Source organism: Pan paniscus, chromosome 16, assembly GCF_029289425.2.
Source record: "Pan paniscus chromosome 16, NHGRI_mPanPan1-v2.0_pri, whole genome shotgun sequence".
In the NCBI taxonomy this organism is placed as follows: domain Eukaryota; kingdom Metazoa; phylum Chordata; class Mammalia; order Primates; family Hominidae; genus Pan; species Pan paniscus.
In genome coordinates, this window is record NC_073265.2 from 20,841,205 (window position 1) to 20,863,020 (window position 21,816).

The following is a 21,816-nucleotide window of genomic DNA, read 5'->3' on the forward strand; positions in this document are numbered from 1 at the left end:
GGGGGCTTCCTCGGGTCTGTTTTGTCTGGTTGGCAAGACTTCCGAAGCCTGGTTCTCTATCGCTGCCACCCGGTCGCTGGCGTGGAGGAGGGAGTCCGGGAAGACTGGACCCCAGAATTGTCCCGACTTTCTCCCGAGTGCCCAGCGCAGCTTCTGGCTGAGAGCGGGAGCGGGCTGAGTGGGGACAAAGAACGCAAGGGAGAGGTAGAGCCCGGCCTTGGGCAGCCCCTGGCCTGGCCAGAGGCGCGAGGCCGAGAGCCCGCTCGGTGGAGACTGGGGGTGGAGGTGCCCGGAGCGTACCCAGCGCCGGGAGTACCTCCCGCTCACACCTCGGGCTGCAGTTCCCTGGGTGGTCGCCGAGACGCTGGCCCGGGCTGGAGGCATGGGGGGGCGGGGACGGGGGCGGGGGCGGGGCTCGTCACGTGGAGAGGCGCGCGGGGGCGGGCGGGGCGGGGGCGCGCGCCCGGCTCCTTAAAGGCGCGCGAGCCGAGCGGCGAGGTGCCTCTGTGGCCGCAGGCGCAGGCTCGGGCGACAGCCGAGACGTGGAGTGCGCCGGCTCGCTGCAGCTCCAGGACTCAACATGCGCTGCTCGCCGGGAGGCGTCTGGCTGGCGCTGGCCGCGTCGCTCCTGCACGGTAAAGCCACTGCCTCCCCGCCCTCCACTCCTCCGTGGGATCCCGGGCACATCCCAGGCGCCTCTGTGCGCCCCGCGCCTGGGCCAGGTTTGGGATCTCCCCGCCGCTGGGGAGGGGCAGCGGGGGCGCTGCGGGGGCTGCTTGTCTGGGCTGCACCGGGTGGGCGGCGGGGGACGCCGGCAGGAGGGAGTCGGGGGTACCCCCGCCGGCCTGCCCTGAGCCCCCTGCCCGGGTCTTCTCTCCTTAAGTGTCCCTGCAAGGCGAGTTCCAGAGGAAGCTTTACAAGGAGCTGGTCAAGAACTACAATCCCTTGGAGAGGCCCGTGGCCAATGACTCGCAACCGCTCACCGTCTACTTCTCCCTGAGCCTCCTGCAGATCATGGACGTGGTGAGTCCCGCCTGGCTACAGGGCTGCCCTCTCCCCTTCCTGGGCTCCGAGGGGCTTTTTAGACAGCGTCGGGCGGCCAGGCGGTGGAGCTCGGCTGGGGCACTCTAGTTGGCCCCAGGCTAGGCAGGGCCATGGTCTGAATCTGTCCCCAGCCTGCCCTCTCCTGAGTGTCTCATTTCTCGGTTTCCCCTCCCGCCAAGGAGGGACCTGGTAAAGCTTATTCCATCACCCTGGCCACCTGTGCATGGTTACTTGGGTCCCACCTTTCTCTCAGGTTAGAAACTCAAGCCTCCTGAACTGGGACTCAGTAGCAAGAACAGGTGAAGTTCACTTTTTAATCTCCCTTATGGTGTAAGTGTTGACTTGCATTCCAGCATTGTCAATTTAGCCACTTCTAGACTTTTCTGCCGCCTATGGTATGTAACTTCTTTGGTGGGGGCCTGGCCCTGAGCTTTGCGGCTGGCGAATCTATCCAGGCAGAGGGCAAGAGGGCCAGCTGTGAACTTTCACTGTGACCCCATCTTAGGAATGGGCATGCTTTGCCTTCCTGGTGAGGACAGGTACTGGGAGTCCTGCTCCGAGGACTCAGGGTTCCCCGTCAGGAATACACGTGTCTGTCCCTCCAGGCAGCTGCCACCAGTTCCATGGGTCTCTTGCCTTGCAGCCTTGCTAGTGCCCACTTCAGTTAGCCAATCTGTGTAAACTTGCCTATTGTTCCTCTATGCTGCTTTGGATATTCAATATTCATGGTATATTCTCCATACAATACAAATACTTCACACAAGTGTTTAATTCATTATAAGTGGGTTTGGTGTCTTGTCTATACAGAGTATCAGATTCTATTGTGGAGCACCCTGGAGTGTGGCAGGGTGGGGCACAGGGATAATAATGTTCATTGGGAGGGAGAGCATGATGGGAAAGAGGTGAGAGAGTAGCCACAATTACTGGTTAAAAAAGAAATAGTGCTAAGAGCTACCTGGCAAAGTGGAAAAAGATAAGAGGTGATATTTCATAATCCTACAAAGAAACAGTTACCCGCACTATCATGTTGATGAATGGTATATCACTTAACCTAGTTAAAATTGCCATGATACATTGCCTCCTTTCCAGCACTACACTCGCCTCAAATGTGTTCTTCCTCCTACAGACAGAATTATGCTTTAAAATATTGAATGTATATGTGATGATGTGGAAAAGTTATCATGAGAGAAGAGCTGTAGGGGAAGGCAGGTTCAGTCTCGTGTTGCAGAGCAGCAAAAGTTGCTGTTTATGGAGCAGCTCCTCAGTTACTTTAAAGAGCTCAGGATTTGTACTTGGGATCTTTGGTGGGTTCTGGCTGTGTTGGTTTCTGGATGGCTGCTGTTAGGTAAGTTTCTTAAGCATCTTGAGCCTTGGCTTTCCGGCTAATAAAATGCACACTGTCAGTCATTGTGATCAACTAAAGAATATGGAAACAACTTGAAGAGACCTTAAAGCTAGATATGTGATTATGGTCATTTTCATGCAGAAACCACATGAAAAAGGACCAGGCAGCAGAGCTAACACACCCCGCAAGTGGTGTGTGACAGGGTGAGAAAGGGACAGTAGCCCCCTCTTCCCCCATTTATCCAGGGTCAACTCCAGCCAGGCTGTCACACTGTTTGTGTCTGCTCCACAGCTGTCTCTCTTGGAGTGGGTGACCCTGTATTGCCTGGATGGGGGTGATGGTGTAGTAGCCCCTCAGTAGAGGAACAGGAGGAAGTCAGTAGAACAGGCTCCTGAGGTTGCAAAGGCTGCGGCAGCGCCTTTTGGAGAAGAGACCACTCGCGGAGAAGCTTCAGGCTTTTTTCTGGGAACTTCTTCTTTAAGAGACTCTTAAGAAACCAAGTTATTATGAGGAGCTCTGAGTCTTAGGAGAAGTTTAGGCATAAGTTAGTGTTATACTACATGTACATTTAAAATAACTTTTGTCATGTTAGAAAATTACAAAAATAGCAAATTGGCACTTTGTGTCAATGACATTCCAGTGTCCTTAGGAAATGCATGTGAAGAAGGCTGTCAGCAGCCAGAGGTCATGGGAAAGGGGCGGGAGAAAGTTTATCTCTCACCTTAGCCGTGGTATTGGCTGTGAACACATTGAACTTCCCAGCCAGGCAATGCTGTGTTCATGGAGTGGCCTTGAACAAACTCACTTACCTTTCTAAGCTCTGTTTTCTCATGTGTTAAATGAGAATAATAATACCTGCTTCAGAGGGTTTTGAGAGGATTAAATGAGAGAAAGTGCTTGCCCACACTGGTGATTCACTGAAGGTCTGCTCCATCTTAATTATGTAACTACTCAACTCAGAGGTCAAGAAGTCCATGCCTAGAAGGGTGTGGTCACATGCCCAAGGTCACTCTGTGATTAGAGGTAGGGCTATGAGGAAAACCAACATCGGACAAGTCCTTTGTCTTTCATCTGCTGCTTCCTTTAGACTTGGTAACTTCGGCAGAACAAAGTCATTTAATTTATTTAAACTGGATGAATTGTAACTAATTTAATGTGACTTTCCTGAGATCCTGGATGAAGCCGAAGTCTCTATCAGACATAACAAAATATGCAAACATTTGTATTCCAGCCTTACTTGGCTCTGCCTGGTTTTTGAAGCAGAGCCAGGTCTCTCCAGCTGAAATCTCAGCGCTCTGGACAGAGACACAATGGTTCTCATAAAGGCTTCGTGTGGCAAAATCTTGGCTGGTATAGATTCTCTTTACACATTTGTTGCCCATTTTAACTGGGCTGTTCTAGAGACCATAGTAGTTGGTTTTCCTACTCCCAAATATTGTTATTGATTGCTTTTGTTTGTCAGCAGAGATTCCCGACTGGAGTGATAGGAAGACACCATATGATGTTACATATTTTATTTTTGTGAAAGATCATTTACTCTTTAATCAATTTATTCCACACGTGCTATTGAGCTACTATTGTAGACTTTGACAAATTCTGAGAATTAACAGAAAGATGAGGGATTATTTTTCCTTTCAGAGATCTCATGAGCTGGCTAGGGAGATTAAAAAGTAAATCCAAAATTACATGTGATGAAATTTAACGTAAATGTCTATACAAAGTGCTAGAAAACATTGTGTTCAACTAGAGCAGCTGAGAGTGGCTTCAAAGAGATGGTGGTTAGAGTTCTAAAAATGAGAAGGAGTTTGCCACTGAAAGTAGGAAATCTTTTCCAGGTTGAGGAAAGACTGAAAGTGCACTGGAGGACAGCTCACTTTCAACAAGGTGTGTTTTATGGGACACTGGCAACCTGTTGATCTTTACTACAGGTTTTGCTGCAAGACTTCTCAGAAAATTTATGCTATGTTTTTTGAGACATTCTAAAAGACCAATATAGTACTGACCAAACTACTGAAAGTTTTATAGACCCCTTTGTAAGAATTATATGCTTTAGAAGCACACCTTACAAGGGGGAGGCTATGATTTTTCTTTGGTAGGAGGTGCTAGGTGAGTGTGGGGACAGTAAGGTTGCAGTGTGTGAGGCGTCCTGAGTTCCTCTGCAAGTTTGCATTTCACCTGGCCCTAGTCTAGGCATCTCTGAGGGCATGAGGAGGCAGTGTGCCAGGGGTTTTGTGAAGCTGTAAGACCAGCCTGCCATAGCATATTTTCCTAGAAATGGAAATAGTCCAAACCATGATATTTGTATTAAATTCAAGTATAAATTATAGATTGGAGTGAAAAAACTTTGCATACATTTTAGAGGTACAACATGAGTCCTCAAAGGAATTGCTTGACCTGCTGTTATTCAACAGGCTCCTTCATGAAGCACTAGGCAGAGGGGGAAGATATAGTGGGTTGTTAAACAGGGGAGGGAAGTAACCGAATCTCTGCTTAAGCAGAAGATGCTGAGAGCAGTGAGTGTGAGACGGGTTAGAGAGGAGAGAAAGGTAAGGGACAAGGAGGTTGAAACTAGGATGGCCACTGTGGGAATGTGGAGAAGGGGGCAGATTTAAGAGATGTTTTGGATATATTGTCTATGATCTATAACTGTGTATATAAACATCATGAATATACATCAATAAATTTGCTAAGTGAAAGTGCCTAAATTATTCTTATATGCATACACTGACTTCTGGTGATTATTAATTTACTTCCTGGGCTTGTAACTGGGCTGGGAATGAGATAATACATAAGAAATCATTTTGAAGTGATGCATATGTGAGGTTCTAATCTGCCAAGTTTCCATAATGTTTCTTTCTCCTTTATTTGTGCTGTTTAGTCAGTCACCTGAGCACATGCATCTGAAGGCCATTCTAAGTGATTTGCATAAAATAAATATGCATTGGTTATGAAGCATGTCCAGAAGTCAAGTTTGTTAATAATATGAACCAACATGTAATTATATACAAATGTAAAACACATAATTATACAAGATTGACTATTTTGGTATTTTATTGATTTGAAATGCAGATTCAGGTTTTTGGAAGCTTTAGTCACAAGACTGTAGAACTAAGTGGTCATGCACTTACGTTTTGGCACTGAAGATGGCAGGCAGGGCTGTGGAGCCCAGTATCCTAAGGGCTTATGTGTTATCTAAATTCCTTTGGGGGGCCCTCTGCGTAGGTTTGCAATATGTATGATTTTACATTTATTAGCCACTGTTTAAAATGCTACAACTCCAACAAAATACTGTCAAATATTATAAAACCCACATACCTAGAATATATTGTAAAAAGAAATGCTGAAGGTATAATCAGGTATTGATCTTTATCATTTAAAAAAATCTTTACTTTTTTGAGCAGTTTTAGCTTCACAGCAAAATGAAGAAGAAGGTACAGAGATTTCCCACAGCTTCCTCAATTATCAACATTCCCCACTAGAGTAGTATATTTGTTACGACTGATGAACTTACATTAACATATCATCATCACCCCAAATGCATAGTTTATAAGAAGGTTCCCTCTTGGTTTTGTATAATCTATGGGTTTGGGCAAATGTATAATGGCATAATGTGTAATACCCTCATTATGGTATCATACAGAGTATTTTTACTCTCCTGAAATTTCTTTGTGCTCTCCCTGCTTATCACTACCTTCACCACAGCTCTTGGCAGCCGCTAACCTTTTATTGTCTCCATAGTTGAACCCTTTCCACAATGTCGTATGGTTGGAATCATACAGTCTGTAGCCTTTTCAGATGGACTTATTTCACTTAGTAATATGCATTTATGCTCTCTCCATACTCTTTCATGGCTTGATAGCTCACTCCTTTTTAGCACTGAATAATATGCCAGTGGTCTGGATGTAGCACAGTTCATTTATCCATTCACCTCCGGAAGAACATCTTGGTTGCCTCCAAGTTTTGGCAATTATGAGTAAAGCTGCTGTAAGCATCTTGTGCAGATTTTTACGCGAACATAAGGTTTCAATCACTTGTGTAAATACCAACGAGGGCACTTGCTGGTTCGTGTGCTAAGAGTATGTTTAATTTTCTAAGGAAATCACAGACTATCTCCCAAAGTGGATATACCGTTTTACATTCTCACCAGCAATGAATGAGAGCCCCTGTTGCTCTTTATCCATGTCAGCATTTGGTGTTGTCAGTGTTCTAAGTTTTAAGCATTCTAATAGGTGTGTAGTGGAATCTCATTGTTTTATATTTGCATTTCCCTGATGACATATGATGTGGAGCATTTTTTCAGAAGCTGATTGCCATCTGTAGGTCTTCCTTGGTAAGGTGTCTGTTAAGATCTTTGGCCAAGTTTTCAGTGGTTTTTTTTTTTTTTTCTTATTGCTGAATTTAAGAGTTTTTGTATATTTTTGATGACAGTCCTTTATCAGGTATGTCTTTTGCAAATATTTTTCCCAGTCAGTACCTTGTTTTCTCATTCTCTTTACATTGTATTTCACAGAACATACATTTTTAACTTTAGTGAAACCCATCTTTTCAATTCTTTCTTTTATGGTTTGTGCCTCTGGTATTGTGTCTAAAAAGTTATTGCAATATCCAACGTCATACAGGTTTTCCTCTATTATCTTCTAGGAGTTTTATAGTTTTGCACTTTACATTTAGGTCTGTGGTCCACTTTGAGTTAATTTTTATGAAGGGTGTAAGGTCCGTGTCTACATTTATCTTTTTTGCATGTTTTTGTCCAGTTGTTGTAGCACCATTTGTTGAAAAGATGATCTTTGCTCCATTTTATTGCCTTTGCATCTTTGTCAAAGATCAGTTGATTATATTCATGTGAGTCTTATTTCTGGGTTCTCTGTTGTGTTTTGTCGATCTCTTTGTCTATTCTTTCATCAATAACACAGTCTTGATTACTATAGCTTTATCCTAAGTCTTGAAGTTTGGTAGTGTCAGTCCTCCAACTTTGTCGTTCTTCAACATTGTGTTGGCTATTCTGGGTCTTTTGCGTCTCTCTGTAAACTTTATAATTGCTTTATCGATACCCACAAAATAACCTTCTGGGATTGATTGAATCTGTAGATCAAGTTGGGAAGAACTGACATATTGACAATATTGAATTTTTCTATTCATGAACATAGAACAGCTCTTTAGTTAGTTCTTCCTTTATTTTGTTTGTAAGAATTTTGTAGTTTTACTCATACAGATCTTGTAAATACTTTACTTGATTTTTACCTAAGTGCTTAATTTTTGAGGGGTTAAATGGTATTATGATTTCAATGTCAAATTCTACTTGTTAATTGCCGAAATATAGGAAAGCGATTTACTTTTACATGTTAACCTTGTCTTCTGCAAAGTTGCTGTAATTGTTTATTAGCTCCTGGAGATTTTTTTTTTTTGGTCAGTTATTTTGGGTTTTCTACATGAACGATCATGTCATCTGCGATCAAAGACAGCTTTATTTCTTTTTTCCCAGTCTATATACTTTTTATTTCCTTTTTCTTGTCCTTTTATATTAGCTAGTACTTCCAATGTGCTATTGAAAGGAGTGGGAGAGGGGACATCCTTGACTTGTTCCTAATCTTAGTGGGAAAGCTTCAGTTTTCTTATCATTAAGTATGATGTTAGCTATAGGTTTTTTGGATATGTATATATATAAAAATATACATATGTACATATATTTTGTGTATATATAAAATATGTGTACATGTTTACATTTTTGTATAAATATGTACATACATTTTGTATATTTATTTACATTTATATAAACATACATATATTTTGTATAATATACATATTTTATATATACATATGAAAAATATGTATATACACACATATACAAAAAACCTACAGCTAACATCATACTTAATGATATATATATTTATCAAGTTGAGGAAGTTCTCCCCTATTCCGTTTACTGAAAGTTTTTGTGATGAATAGGAGTTGGATTATGTCAAAATTGTTTTCATCTATTGATATAATCATATGATTTTTCTTTTGTAGCCTGTTGATGTAAAGGATTATATTAATTTTTTAATGTTGAGCCAGCCTTGAATATCTGGAATAAATCTCACTTGATCATGGTGTATAATTCTTTTTGTACATTGTTGAGATAAATTTGCTAATTTTTAAATTTTTGGTTGAGACGGGGTTTCACTATGTTGCTCAGGCTGGTCTTGGACTCCTGAGCTCAGTTGATCTGCCTGTCTCAGCCTCCTAAAGTGCTAGGATTGGAGGCATGAGCCACCACAACGTGCTAATATTTTGTTGAGCATTTTTGAATCTGTGTTCGTCAGTGATACTGGTTTGTGGTTATCTTTTCTTAGAATGTCTTTATCTGCCATTTGTATTAGGGTAATGCAGGCCTCATAGAATGTTTTAGGAAGTATTTCCTCTGCTTGTGTACTCTGAAAGAGACTGTAGATAATTGGTATAATTTCTTTTTTAAATTTGTAGACTTCACCAGTGAGCCCTTCTGGGCCTGTTGCTTTCTGTTTTGGAAGGTTATTATTATTTGATTCAATTGCTCCAATAGATATAGGCCCATTCAAATTGTTTATTTCTTCTTGTTTGAGTTTTGAGAAATTTTGTCTTTCAAGGAGTAGTCCATTTTATCTAGGTTATAAAATTTGTGAGCATAGAATTGTTCATAGTATTTATTTGTTATCCTTTTAATGCCCATGGGCTGTGTAATGATGTCTTCTACTTCTGATATTAGTAATTTTTGTCCTTTCTCCTTTTTTTCTTATTTAGCCTGGCTAGATGCTTATTGATTTTATTGATCATTTTTCAAAAAACAGATTTTGTTTTTGTTCATTTCCTCTATTGATTTCCTGTTTACAATTTTGTTGATTTCTACTCTAATTTTTAGTATTTCTCTGCTTATTTTGGATTTAATTTGCTCGTTTTTCTAGTTTCCTAAAGTAGAAGCTTAGAATACTGATTTTTAGATCTTTCATTTCTGTACATTTCAATACTGTATTCAGGGCTATAGATTTTCGCTTGAGGACTTCTTTTGCTGCATCCCACAAATTTTGATAAGTTGTGTTTTCATTTTCATTTCAGTTAAAATATTTCAATGTCTCTTGAGAATTCTTCTTTGAGACATATATTATTTAAAGGCATGTTGTCTAATCTCCACGTATTTTTGGATTTTTCAGTAATCTTTCTGTTACTGATTTCTAGTATAATTTCTTTGTATTCTGATAGCAGGCAATGTGTAATTTCTATTCTTTTAAATTTGTTAAGGCTCTTTCTGTGGCACAATTATGGGGAATATTCCATGTGAGCTTGAGAAGAATGTGTATTCTGCTGTTGTTGGATAAAATAGTCTATAGATGTTGCTTATATCCAATTGATGGACAATGTTTTGAGTTCAATCATGTTTATACTGGTTTTCTGCTTGCTGGTTCTTTAAATTTCTGGTAGAGGGGTGTTAAAGTTTCCAACTGTGAAAATGGATTTACCTATTTATCCTTGTAGGTCTAATAGTTTTTGCCTCATTAGTTTGATGCTGTGTTTTTGGGCACATACACATTAAGGACTGTTACGTCTTTTTGTAGAATTGGTCTTTTTATCATTAAGTAATATCCTTTTTTATCCCTGGAAACTTTCCTTGCTTTGAAGTACGCTCTATCTGAAATTTACATAGCTATTCCTGCTTTCTTGGATTAGTGTTAGCATGGTATATTTTTCTCCATACATAAGACACTTTTAATTTATATGTGTCTTTATATTTAGAGTGGGTTTTTTGTAGGCACATACAGTTGGGTCTTGTTTTTTGATCTACTCTTACAGTCTCTTTAAATTGATGCATTTAGACCACTCAGAGTGATTGTCGATATAGTTGGATCAATAACTATCATATTTGTTACTGATTCTTTTGTTTTCCTTGTTCCTTATTTCAGTTTTTGTTTTCCACTCTCACTTTTATGGTTTAGTTGGACATTTTATATGGTTATGTTTTCCCTCCTTTCTTGGTGTATCAGTTATAGTTCTTTTTTTACTTTTTTAGTGGTTGCCCTAGGGTTTGCAATGTACATTTACAACTAACCCAAGTCACCTTTCATGTTACATTATACCACTTCATGCGTAATGAGAGCACTTTATAATGCAAAATAACATGAATTTCTTCCTCCTGTCCCTTGTACCATTTATTTCTTATAAGGTGCATGTGTGTGTGTATGTGTGTGTATGTGTGTGTGTGTGTATATGTATTATATATGTATATATTATATATACACAAAGTATAATAAAATACATTGTTGCTATTGTTACTTTGAACAAACTGTTATCTGTTAGATAAATTAATAAGAAAAACAAAAGTTTTTATTTTGCCTTCACTTTTTCCTTCTTCAGTGGTTCTTTCTTTAATTTAGATATGACTTTCAACCTGTATCATTTCCCTTTTTTTAAAGAACTTCTTTTAACATTTTTTCAAGGCAGGTCTGCTTGAAACAAATTTCTTCAATTTTTGCCTGAGAATGTATTTTTTTCCTTATCTTTTGAAGGATGATTTCAATAATTCTAGATTTGTGACTTTCTCTCTCAACACTAATTATTTTACTCTACTCTTTTTGCTTGCATGGTTTCATGTAAGTCAGATGTAATTCTTACCTTTTTGGTCCTCTAAAGGGAAGGGTTTTTTGTCTGCCTTTGGCTTCCTTCAGGATTTTATCTTTATCTTTGTTTATAGTTTGAAATGATATACTTAGATGTTGGATTTTTTTTTCCCCCACATGTATCAGCTTGCTGTTTTCTGAGATTCCTGGATGTGTGGTTTGGTGTTTGACACTAATTTGGGGAAATTCTCAATCATTGTTTCAAATACTTCTGTTCCTTTCTCTACTTCAACAGTCCCCAACCTTTTTGACACCAGGGACCTGTTTTGTGGAAGACAATTTTTCCATAGACTGTCGGGGACCATGGTTTTGGGATGAAACTGTTCCACCTCAGATTGTCAGGCATTCATTAGATTCTCATAAGGAGTGTGCAACCTAGATCCCTTGCATGTGAAATTCACAATAGGGTTTGTGTTCCTGTAAGAATGTCACGCTGCCGCTGATCTGACCAGAGGCGGAGCTCAGGCAGTAATGCTCCCTGACCTGCCCCTCACCTCCTGCTGTGTGGCCCAGTTCCTAACAGTCCAGGGACAGGTACCGGCCTGTGGCCTGGGGGTTGGGGAACCCTGCTCTACTTCTTCTCCTTCTCGCATTCCCATCACACATATGTTACACCATTTGTAATTGTCCCGCAATCCTTGGATATTCTATTCTGTTGTTTTCAGTCTTTGTTCTCTTTGCTTTTCAGTTTTCAAAATTTTGATTGATATTCCTCATACTAGGGATTCTTTCCTCAGCTGTATCCAACCTACTAGTAAGCCCATCAAATATATTCTTTATTTTTGTTACATTATTTTTGATTGCTGGAATTTCTTTTTGGTTATGTCTTAGGAGTTCCATCTCTGTGCTTACGTTGTTTAACTGTTCTTGCATGATGTCTGCTTTTTCCATTAGAGCCTTTAGCGTATTAATCATAGTTGTTGTAAATTCTGATCTGATAATTCCAATACTGCTGCTATGTCTGGTACTAATGCATGTTCTGTCTCTTCAAATTGTGTTTTTTGTTTGTTTGTTTTTTGCCTTTTAGTATGCTTTGTAATTTTTTCGTGATTGGTGGCCGTGATGTACCAGGTAAAAGGAACTGCTGTAAATTAATAAGTTACTAATGTAGTGGTAAGGTGTGGAGGGAGGGGAAGCATTCTGTACTCCTATGATTAGGTCTCAGTTTTTTAGTGAGCCTTTCCCTCTGGACACGAACTTCATAGGTGTTTCTCAGTTTGTTTCTCCCCACTTGAGTGCGATAGGATGGCTAGAGTGGGTGGAGTTCAGTATTTCCCTTCCCTTGTGTCAGGTAAGCTCTCATAATACCCCGGAGGGTTAGACTCTGGTTAATTCATTTCTCCTGATGGCAGGCCTTATTAAAAACAACAGAAAATTCTGGCACATTTCCAAATGGTTTCTTTCACTTCCCTCTGGTGGAAGGACGAGGGAACATTTCTTCAGTATTTCCTGTGGGAACCTGGTAGAGCTTCTGGAGGTAAATCTCATGATATTTGGGAACCCCCTATGATTGAATCCTTTTGGAATTTTTAACTTTCAAAGTTGTACACACTGAGCCTCCAGGAATTTGCCAATTCCAGTTCAGGTTTTCTTACTCTGCTGCTGGTTCCTGTGGTGGTTTTGCTGATTAGTCTCTGCTCTGGAAAGTCCTGGCTCTCTGTATGTCCCTGTTTGTCCCCCTAATCTTGAGAGCAGAAGTTCATCCTGTGTGTTCCCCTCTTAGTTGGGCTCCAGGAAGAGCTGTTGTTTTTTTAGTGTGTTCACCTTTTTACTTGTTAGGACAAAGTTCATTCTGAGCTTCTTGCATCAGGAACCAGGAACTGGATCTAATAATGTTTTTATAAGATACATTTCTTAAAATGACAAAAGTAATATGTGTTTGTACAGGAGCTAAATTAAACAAACCAAAAAAAGAATCAAGAAGTTGAAAATCAAGGGGGTAAAAATCAGCACACACAAGGCATTCTGGCAGAGTTCATGCTATCTTTTCTTTATGTTTATAGATGTGTAGAGCAATATTTAAATATTTAAAAGTTAAAAGGTATAAACATGATGTATGGTGCCTTAAGCAGTATTAACAGGCATTGATTTTAAAGTGGTACACTTAGGCCCATTAGTAAACAAATACAGATTTTAAAACACATTTATATGTTTTCTTCATTAACTCTTACCATCACTGCATATTCAATCTATATTCCTTTTGTAATTTAAAAACCATTTTAAAAAATGTGTTTAAATGATTTATGATGATACTTATAAGTAACACATAGTTGGGTTTTTTAAAAAATTGAATTTGATAATCTTTGTATTTTAGTTATCCTTCATGTGGTTACTGATCTATTTGGTTTTAAATCTATCCTTCACTGTTTACTTCCACTTACCCTTGTCTCTTCTATGTTCTTTTTTTCCTCTTTTTTCTTACACTTTTCTGGATTAATTGCTCATTTTATATTATTCTAATTTTCTCTTCTATTAGTTTGTTAGTCATATTTCTTTCTTTTTGTCTTACAGTGGTTGATCTGGAGATTACAATAGGAATCCATGACTAAGTAAAGTCTAGTGAAAGTCGTCAACCTTTCTGTACAATGTGAGGACTTTACAACACTTTAATTCCATAATTCCAATTTATCTACTGTTATTGTCATATATTCTATTTCTATAAATATATTTAAACCTTATAAGATTATAATTGTCTTTTACAGTCAGTATTCTTTCAGATTTACTCGTATATTTACCTTTTTTTGTTACTTTAATTCCTCCCTGTATCTTCTAACTTTCATCTGAGATAATTTTCCTTCTGCCCTTTAGACTTCTCTTTCATGAGAGTCTGGAAGTAGCACAATTTCTCCATGTTTGTTTCAAAACTTATTTATATTGCCTAATTTTTATGTGATAATTCAGAAATACAGACTTTGTGTTGCCGGTTAGTTACAGCACTTTTATATACAGCATAGTGTCTATAGTCGATTACCCTAGTGTTTTCTGACTTCAGTACTTCTCTTAAGAGGTCAGCTGTATGCCTTATTCTTGCTTCTCTGTTCTTGTTTTCTTTGGTCACTTTTAAATTTTATTCTTTGTCTTTGATTTTTAACAGTTTTGCTATGATAAGAATATGTTTCTGCTCTTTTGTTTTACCTGCTTGGGATTCAGAATGACTTATTGATCTGTTCCTTGGTTTCATTCACAAGTTTTGGACAATTGTTGCCAGATCGATCGATCTTTTCCTCCTTCCTTCCTTCCTTCCTTCTTTTTTTGGGGATGGAGTCTCGCTGTGTTGCCCAGGCTGGAGTGCAATGGCACGATCTTGGCTCACTACAACCTCTGCCTCCTGGATTCAAGCAATTCTTCTGCCTCAGCCTCCCGAGTAGCTGGAACTACAGGTGTGCACCACCACGCCTGGCTAATTTTTGTATTTTTAGTAGAGACAGATTTTCACCATATTGGCCAGGCTGGTCTCGAACTCCTGACCTCATGATCCGCCTGCCTCAGCCTCCCAAAGTGCTGGGATTACAGGCGTGAGCCACTGTGCCCGGCCTAGATATTTCTTTAGATATGGCTTCTGCTCTATTTTTTCTGCCTTCCCTTTTTGGGACAATGATTACATGTTCACCACAGCTTTCACTTTATCTCGGTGATTCTCAACCAGGGGCAATATCTCTCCCCAGGGAATATTTGGCATCATCTTGAAAAAATTTCAGTTGTCCCAACTGGGGAGAAAGATGCTACTGACACTTATAGGGAAGAGGCTAGGGATGCTGCTTAATGACCTATAGTGCATAGGGTGACTCCTCAAGAAAAAGAATTATCTGGCCCCCAATTTCAACAGTGCTGAGATGGAGAAGACTAATTTATTCCATATGCCTCCTATTCTTTGCGGCAATTCCCATTACTTTGTCTCTCCATGCTTCATCCAGTCTGTTTTCTGTTGACATATATTCAGTATTCAGTCCTTGAATTCTCTCATTGTGTCTATCTGTTATTAGTCCCATTTATTGACTCCTTTTTAAAGTTTCAGATACTGCATGCTTTAGTGTTAAGAGTTTCCTTTTGGTTCTTAACGAAATTTTCTAGCTCTCAAGCTTGTTCTAATTTTCTTCAACTATATTAATAAGACTTTTTTTATAGTCCCTGTCTGATAATTCCATTCTTAAGACACTTTGTGCCTCTGTTTTTTATTAGTGATGGCTCTTTTTGCTTTTCTGTTACATGGTCTGTGCTCCTTCTGAGCCTGGTTGTGTTTGTAGTTTGTCCCAGACAATGTATGGGAAAAATGGTAGAGATGAGAGAACGGAGAACACTTTTACTCCTGTTAATATTTGCTTCTGACAACAGCCACCCCATGGGCACCAGCAACCACACATAACCTTAATTAGATTAGGGATTGAGAAGATACGAAGATGGGCTTCAGTCCCTTTAAGCGCTGGTTTGTTTCTGGTTCTTGCATATACATTCTAGGGCATAAATACAGAGAATTTACTAGAGTCTTCTCTCTCTTCAATAAGTTTTTTTTTTTTTGAGATGGAGTCTCACTTTGTCACCCAGGCTGGCATATGGTGGCACAGTCTCGGCTCACTGCAACCTCTCTCTCCCGGGTTCCAGTGATTCTCCTGCTTCAGCCTTCCAAGTAGCTGGTATTTTTTTTTAATACTTTAAGTTTTAGGGTACATGTGCACAAGGTGCAGGTTTGTTACATATGTATACATGTGCCATGCTGGTGTGCTGCACCCATTAACTTGTCATTTAGCATTAGGTATATCTCCTAATGCTATCCCTCCCCCCTCCCCCCACCCCACAACAGTCCCCAGAGTGTGATGTTCGCCTTCCTGTGACCATGTGTTCTCATTGTTCAATTCCCATCTATGAGTGAGAACATGCGGTGTTTGGTTTTTTGTCCTTGGGGTAGTTTACTGAGAATGATGATTTCCAATTTCATCCATGTCCCTACAAAGGACATGAACTCATCATTTTTTATGGCTGCATAGTATTCCATGGTGTATATGTGCCACATTTTCTTAATCCAGTCTATCATTGTTGGACATTTGGCTTGGTTCCAAGTCTTTGCTATTGTGAATAGGGCCACAATAAACATACGTGTGCGTGTGTCTTTATAGCAGCATGATTTATAGTCCTTTGGGTATATACCCAGTAATGGGATGGCTGGGTCAAATGGTATTTCTAGTTCTAGATCCCTGAGGAATCGCCACACTGACTTCCACAATGGTTGAACTAGTTTACAGTCCCACCAGCAGTGTAAAAGTGTTCCTATTTCTCCACATCCTCTCCAGCACCTGTTGTTTCCTGACTTTTTAATGATTGCCATTCTAACTGGTGTGAGATGGTATCTCACTGTGGTTTTGATTTGCATTTCTCTGATGGCCAGTGATGATGAGCATTTTTTCATGTGTCTTTTGGCTGCATAAATGTCTTCTTTTGAGAAGTTTCTGTTCATATCCTTTGCCCACTTTTTGATGGGGTTGTTCGTTTTTTTCTTGTAAATTTGTTTGAGTTCATTGTAGATTCTGGATATTAGCCCTTTGTCAGATGAGTAGGTTGTGAAAATTTTCTCCCATTTTGCGGGTTGCCTGTTCACTCTGATGGTAGTTTCTTTTGCTGTGCAGAAGCTCTTTAATTAGATTCCATTTGTCAATTTTGGCTTTTGTTGCCATTGCTTTTGGTGTTTTAGACATGAAGTCCTTGCCCATGCCTATGTCCTGAATGGTAATGCCTAGGTTTTCTTCTAGGGTTTTTATGGTTTTAGGTCTAACGTTTAAGTCTTTAATCCATCTTGAATTAATTTTTGTATAATGTGTAAGGAAGGGATCCAGTTTCAGCTTTCTACATATGGCTAGCCAGTTTTCCCAGCACCATTTATTAAATAGGGAATCCTTTCCCAGTTGCTTGTTTTTGTCAGGTTTGTCAAAGATCAGATAGTTGTAGATACGCGGCATTATTTCTGAGGGCTCTGTTCTGTTCCATTGGTCTATATCTCTGTTTTGGTACCAGTACCATGCTGTTTTGGTTACTGTAGCCTTGTACTATATAGTTTGAAGTCAGGTAGTGTGATGCCTCCAGCTTTGTTCTTTTGGCTTAGGATTGACTTGGTAATGCAGGCTCTTTTTTGGTTCCATATGAACTTTAAAGTAGTTTTTTCCAATTCTGTGGAGAAAGTCATTGGTAGCTTGATGGGGATGGCATTGAATCTATAAATTACCTTGGTCAGTATGGCCATTTTCACGATATTGATTCCTCCTACCCATGAGCATGGAATGTTCTTCCATTTGTTTGTATCCTCTTTTATTTCATTGAGCAGTGGTTTGTAGTTCTCCTTGAAGAGGTCCTTCACGTCCCTTGTAAGGTGGATTCCTAAGTATTTTATTCTCTTTGAAGCAATTGTGAATGGGAGTTCACTCATGATTTGGCTCTCTGTTTGTCTGTTATTGGTGTATAAGAATGCTTGTAATTTTTGTACATTGATTTTGTATCCTGAGACTTTGCTGAAGTTGCTTATCAGCTTAAGGAGGTTTTGGGCTGAGACAATGGGGTTTTCTAGATACACAATCATGTCATCTGCAAACAGGGACAATTTGACTTCCTCTTTTCCTAATTGAATACCCTTTATTTCCTTCTCCTGCCTGATTGCTCTGGCCAGAACTTCCAACACTATGTTGAATAGGAGTGGTGAGAGAGGGCATCCCTGTCTGTGCCAGTTTTCAAAGGGAATGCTTCCAGTTTTTACCCATTCAGTATGATATTGGCTGTGGGTTTGTCATAGATAGCTCTTATTATTTTGAGATACATCCCATCAATACCTAATTTATTGAGAGTTTTTAGCATGAAGGGTTGTTGAATTTTGTCAAAGGCCTTTTCTGCATCTATTGAGATAATCATGTGGTTTTTGTCTTTGGTTCTGTTTATATGCTGGATTACATTTATTGATTTGCGTATATTGAACCAGTCTTGCATCCCAGGGATGAAGCCCACTTGATCATGGTGGATAAGCTTTTTGATGTGCTGCTGGATTCCGTTTGCCAGTATTTTATTGAGGATTTTTGCATCAATGTTCATCAGGGATATTGGTCTAAAATTCTCTTTTTTGGTTGTGTCTCTGCCCAGCTTTGGTATCAGGATGATGCTGGCCTCATAAAATGAGTTAGGGAGGATTCCCTCTTTTTCTGTTGATTGGAATAGTTTCAGAAGGAACGGTACCAGTTCCTCCTTGTACCTCTGGTAGAATTCGGCTGTGAATCCATCTGGTCCTGGACTCTTTTTGGTTGGTAAGCTATTGATTATTGCCACAATTTCAGCTCCTGTTATTGGTCTATTCAGAGATTCAACTTCTTCCTGGTTTAGTTTTGGGAGAGTGTATGTGTCGAGGAATTTACCATTTCTTCTAGATTTTCTAGTTTATTTGCATGGAGATGTTTGTAGTATTCTCTGATGATAGTTTGTATTTCTGTGGGATTGGTGGTCATATCCCCTTTATCATTTTTTATTGCGTCTATTTGATTCTTCTCTCTTTTTTTTCTTTATTAGTCTTGCTAGCAGTCTATCAATTTTGTTGATCTTTCCAAAAAACCAGCTCCTGGATTCATTAATTTTTTGAAGGGTTTTTTGTGTCTCTATTTCCTTCAGTTCTGCTCTGATTTTAGTTATTTCTTGCCTTCTGCTAGCTTTTGAATGTGTTTGCTGTTGCTTTTCTAGTTCTTTTAATTGTGCTGTTAGGGTGTCAATTTTGGAGCTTTCCTGCTTTCTCATGTGGGCATTTAGTGCTATAAATTTCCCTGTACACACTGCTTTGAATGCATCCCAGAGATTCTGGTATGTTGTGTCTTTGTTCTCGTTGGTTTCAAAGAACATCTTTATTTCTGCCTTCATTTCATTATGTACCCAGTAGTCATTCAGGAGCAGGTTGTTCAGTTTCCATGTAGCTGAGCGGTTTTGAGTGAGTTTCTTAATCCTGAGTTCTAGTTTGATTGCACTGTGGTCTGAGAGACAGTTTGTTATAATTTCTGTTCTTTTACATTTGCTGAGGAGAGCTTTACTTCCAGGTATGTGGTCAATTTTGGGATAGGTGTGGTGTGGTGCTGAAAAAAATGTATATTCTGTTGATTTGGGGTGGAGAGTTCTGTAGATGTCTATTAGGTCTGCTTGGTGCAGAGCTGAGTTCAATTCCTGGGTATCCTTGTTAACTTTGTGTCTCGTTGATCTGTCTAATGTTGACAGTGGAGTGTTAAAGTCTCCCATTATTATTGTGTGGCAGTCTAAGTCTCTTTGTAGGTCACTCAGGACTTGCTTTATGAATCTGGGTGCTCCTGTATTGGGTGCATATATATTTAGGATAGTTAGCTCTTCTTGTTGAATTGATCCCTTTACCATTATGTAATGGCCTTCTTTGTGTCTTCTGATCTTTGTTGGTTTAAAGTCTGTTTTATCAGAGACTAGGATTGCAACCCCTGCCCTTTTTTGTTTTCCATTTGCTTGGTAGATCTTCCTCCATCCTTTAATTTTGAGCCTATGTGTGTCTCTGCACGTGAGATGGGTTTCCTGAATACAGCACATTGATGGGTCTTGTCTCTTTATCCAATTTGCCAGTCTGTGTCTTTTAATTGGAGCATTTAGTCCATTTACATTTAAAGTTAATATTGTTATGTGTGAATTTGATCCTGTCATTATGATGTTAGCTGGTTATTTTGCTCGTTAGTTGATGCAGTTTGTTCCTAGTCTCCATGGTCTTTACATTTTGGCATGATTTTGCAGCGGCTAGTACCGGTTGTGCCTTTCCATGTTTAGTGCTTCCTTCAGGAGCTCTTTTAGGGCAGGCCTGGTGGTGACAAAATCGGTCAGCATTTGCTTGTCTGTAAAGTATTTTATTTCTCCTTCACTTATGAAGCTTAGTTTGGCTGGATATGAAATTCTGGGTGAAAATTCTTTTCTTTGAGAATATTGAATATTGGCCCCCCACTCTCTTCTGGCTTGTAGGGTTTCTGCTGAGAGATCTGCTGTTAGTCTGGTGGGCTTCCCTTTGTGGGTAACCCGACCTTTCTCTCTGGCTGCCCTTAACGTTTTTTCTTTCATTTCCACTTTGGTGAATCTGACAATTATGTGTCTTGGAGTTGCTCTTCTCAAAGAGTATCTTTGTGGCATTCTCTGTATTTCCTAAATGTGAATGTTGGCCTGCCTTGCTAGATTGGGGAAGTTCTCCTGGATAATATCCTGCAGAGTGTTTTCCAACTTGGTTCCATTCTCCCCGTCACTTTCAGGTACACCAATCAGATGCAGATTTGGTCTTTTCACATAGTCCCATATTTCTTGGAGGCTTTGTTCATTTCTTTTTATTCTTTTTTCTCTAAACTTCCCTTCTCACTTCATTTCATTCATTTCATCTTCCATCGCTGATACCCTTTCTTCCAGTTGATCGCATTGGCTCCTGAGGCTTCTGCATTCTTCACGTAGTTCTCGAGCCTTGGCTTTCAGCTCCATCAGCTCCTTTAAGAACTTGTCTGTACTGGTTATTCTGGTTATACATTCGTCTAAATTTTTTTCAAAGTTTTCAACTTCTTTGCCTTTGGTTTGAATTTCCTCCTGTAGCTCAGAGTAGTTTGGTCATCTGAAGCCTTCTTCTCTCAACTTGTCAAAGTCATTCTCCATCCAGCTTTGTTCCGTTGCTGGTGAGGAACTGCCTTCCTTTGTAGGAGGAGAGACGCTCTGCTTTTTAGAGTTTCCAGTTTTTCTGTTCTGTTTTTTCCCCATCTTTGTGGTTTTATTTACTTTTGGTCTTTGATGATGGTGATGCACAGATGGGTTTTTGGTGTGGATGTCCTGTCTGTTTGTTAGTTTTCCCTCTAACAGACAGGACCCTCAGCTGCAGGTCTGTTGGAGTTTGCTAGAGGTCCACTCCAGACCCTGTTTGCCTGGGTATCAGCAGCGGTGTCTGCAGAACCGTGGATTTTCATGATCCGCGAATGCTGCTGTCTGATCGTTCCTCTGGAAGTTTGTCTCAGAGGAGTACCTGGCCGTGTGAGGTGTCAGTCTGCCCCTACTGGGGGGTGCCTCCCAGTTAGGCTGCTTGGGGGTCAGGGGTCAGGGACCCACTTGAGGAGGCAGTCTGCCCGTTCTCAGATCTCCAGCTGCGTGCTGGGAGAACCACTGCTCTCCTCAAAGCTGTCAGACAGGGACATTTAAGTCTGCAGAGGTTACTGCTCTCTTTTTGTTTGTCTGTGCCCTGCCCCCAGAGGTGGAGCCTACGGAGGCAGGCAGGCCTCCTTGAGCTGTGGTGGGCTCCACCCAGTTCGAGCTTCCTGGCTGCTTTGTTTACCTAAGCGTGCCTGGGCAATGGCGGGCGCCCCTCCCCCAGCCTTGCTGAAGCCTTGCAGTTTGATCTCAGACTGCTGTGCTAGCAATCAGCAAGACTCCGTGGGCGTAGGACCCTCCGAGCCATGTGCGGGATATAATCTCCTGGTGTTCCGTTTCCGAAGCCCGTCAGAAAAGCGCAGTATTCGGGTGGGAGTGGCCCGATTTTCCAGGTGCCGTCTGTCACCCCTTTCCTTGACCAGGAAAGGGAACTCCCTGACCCCTTGCACTTCCCGAGTGAGGCAATGCCTCGCCCTGCTTCGGCTGGTGCACGGTGCGCTGCACCGACTGTCCTGTGCCCACTGTCTGGCACTCCCTAGTGAGATGAACCTGGTAGCTCAGATAGAAATGCAGGAATCACCTGTCTTCTGCATTGCTCAGGCTGGGAGCTGTAGACCGGAGCTGTTCCTATTTGGCCATCTTGGCTCCTCCCCAAGTAGCTGGTATTAC

General features: G+C 40.6%; 1 protein-coding gene across 3 annotated transcripts in view; it reads left to right on the plus strand.

Moving 5' to 3' along the window:
- The first annotated feature begins 474 nt into the window (after positions 1-474).
- LOC100977072 (neuronal acetylcholine receptor subunit alpha-7) overlaps positions 475-21,816 on the plus strand; it is a 139,390-nt gene continuing 118,048 nt past the window's right edge. The window contains exons 1-2 of one of the 3 annotated variants that reach the window (XM_063596513.1): positions 475-722; positions 884-1,023. In XM_063596513.1, the coding sequence (XP_063452583.1) occupies positions 581-722; positions 884-1,023 (282 nt within the window). In that variant the 5' untranslated portion in view covers positions 475-580. Of the gene's footprint in view, positions 723-883; positions 1,024-21,816 lie in introns of those variants that run through there. The other 2 variants (XM_003826048.5, XM_055098257.2) reach the window with 2 other exon arrangements.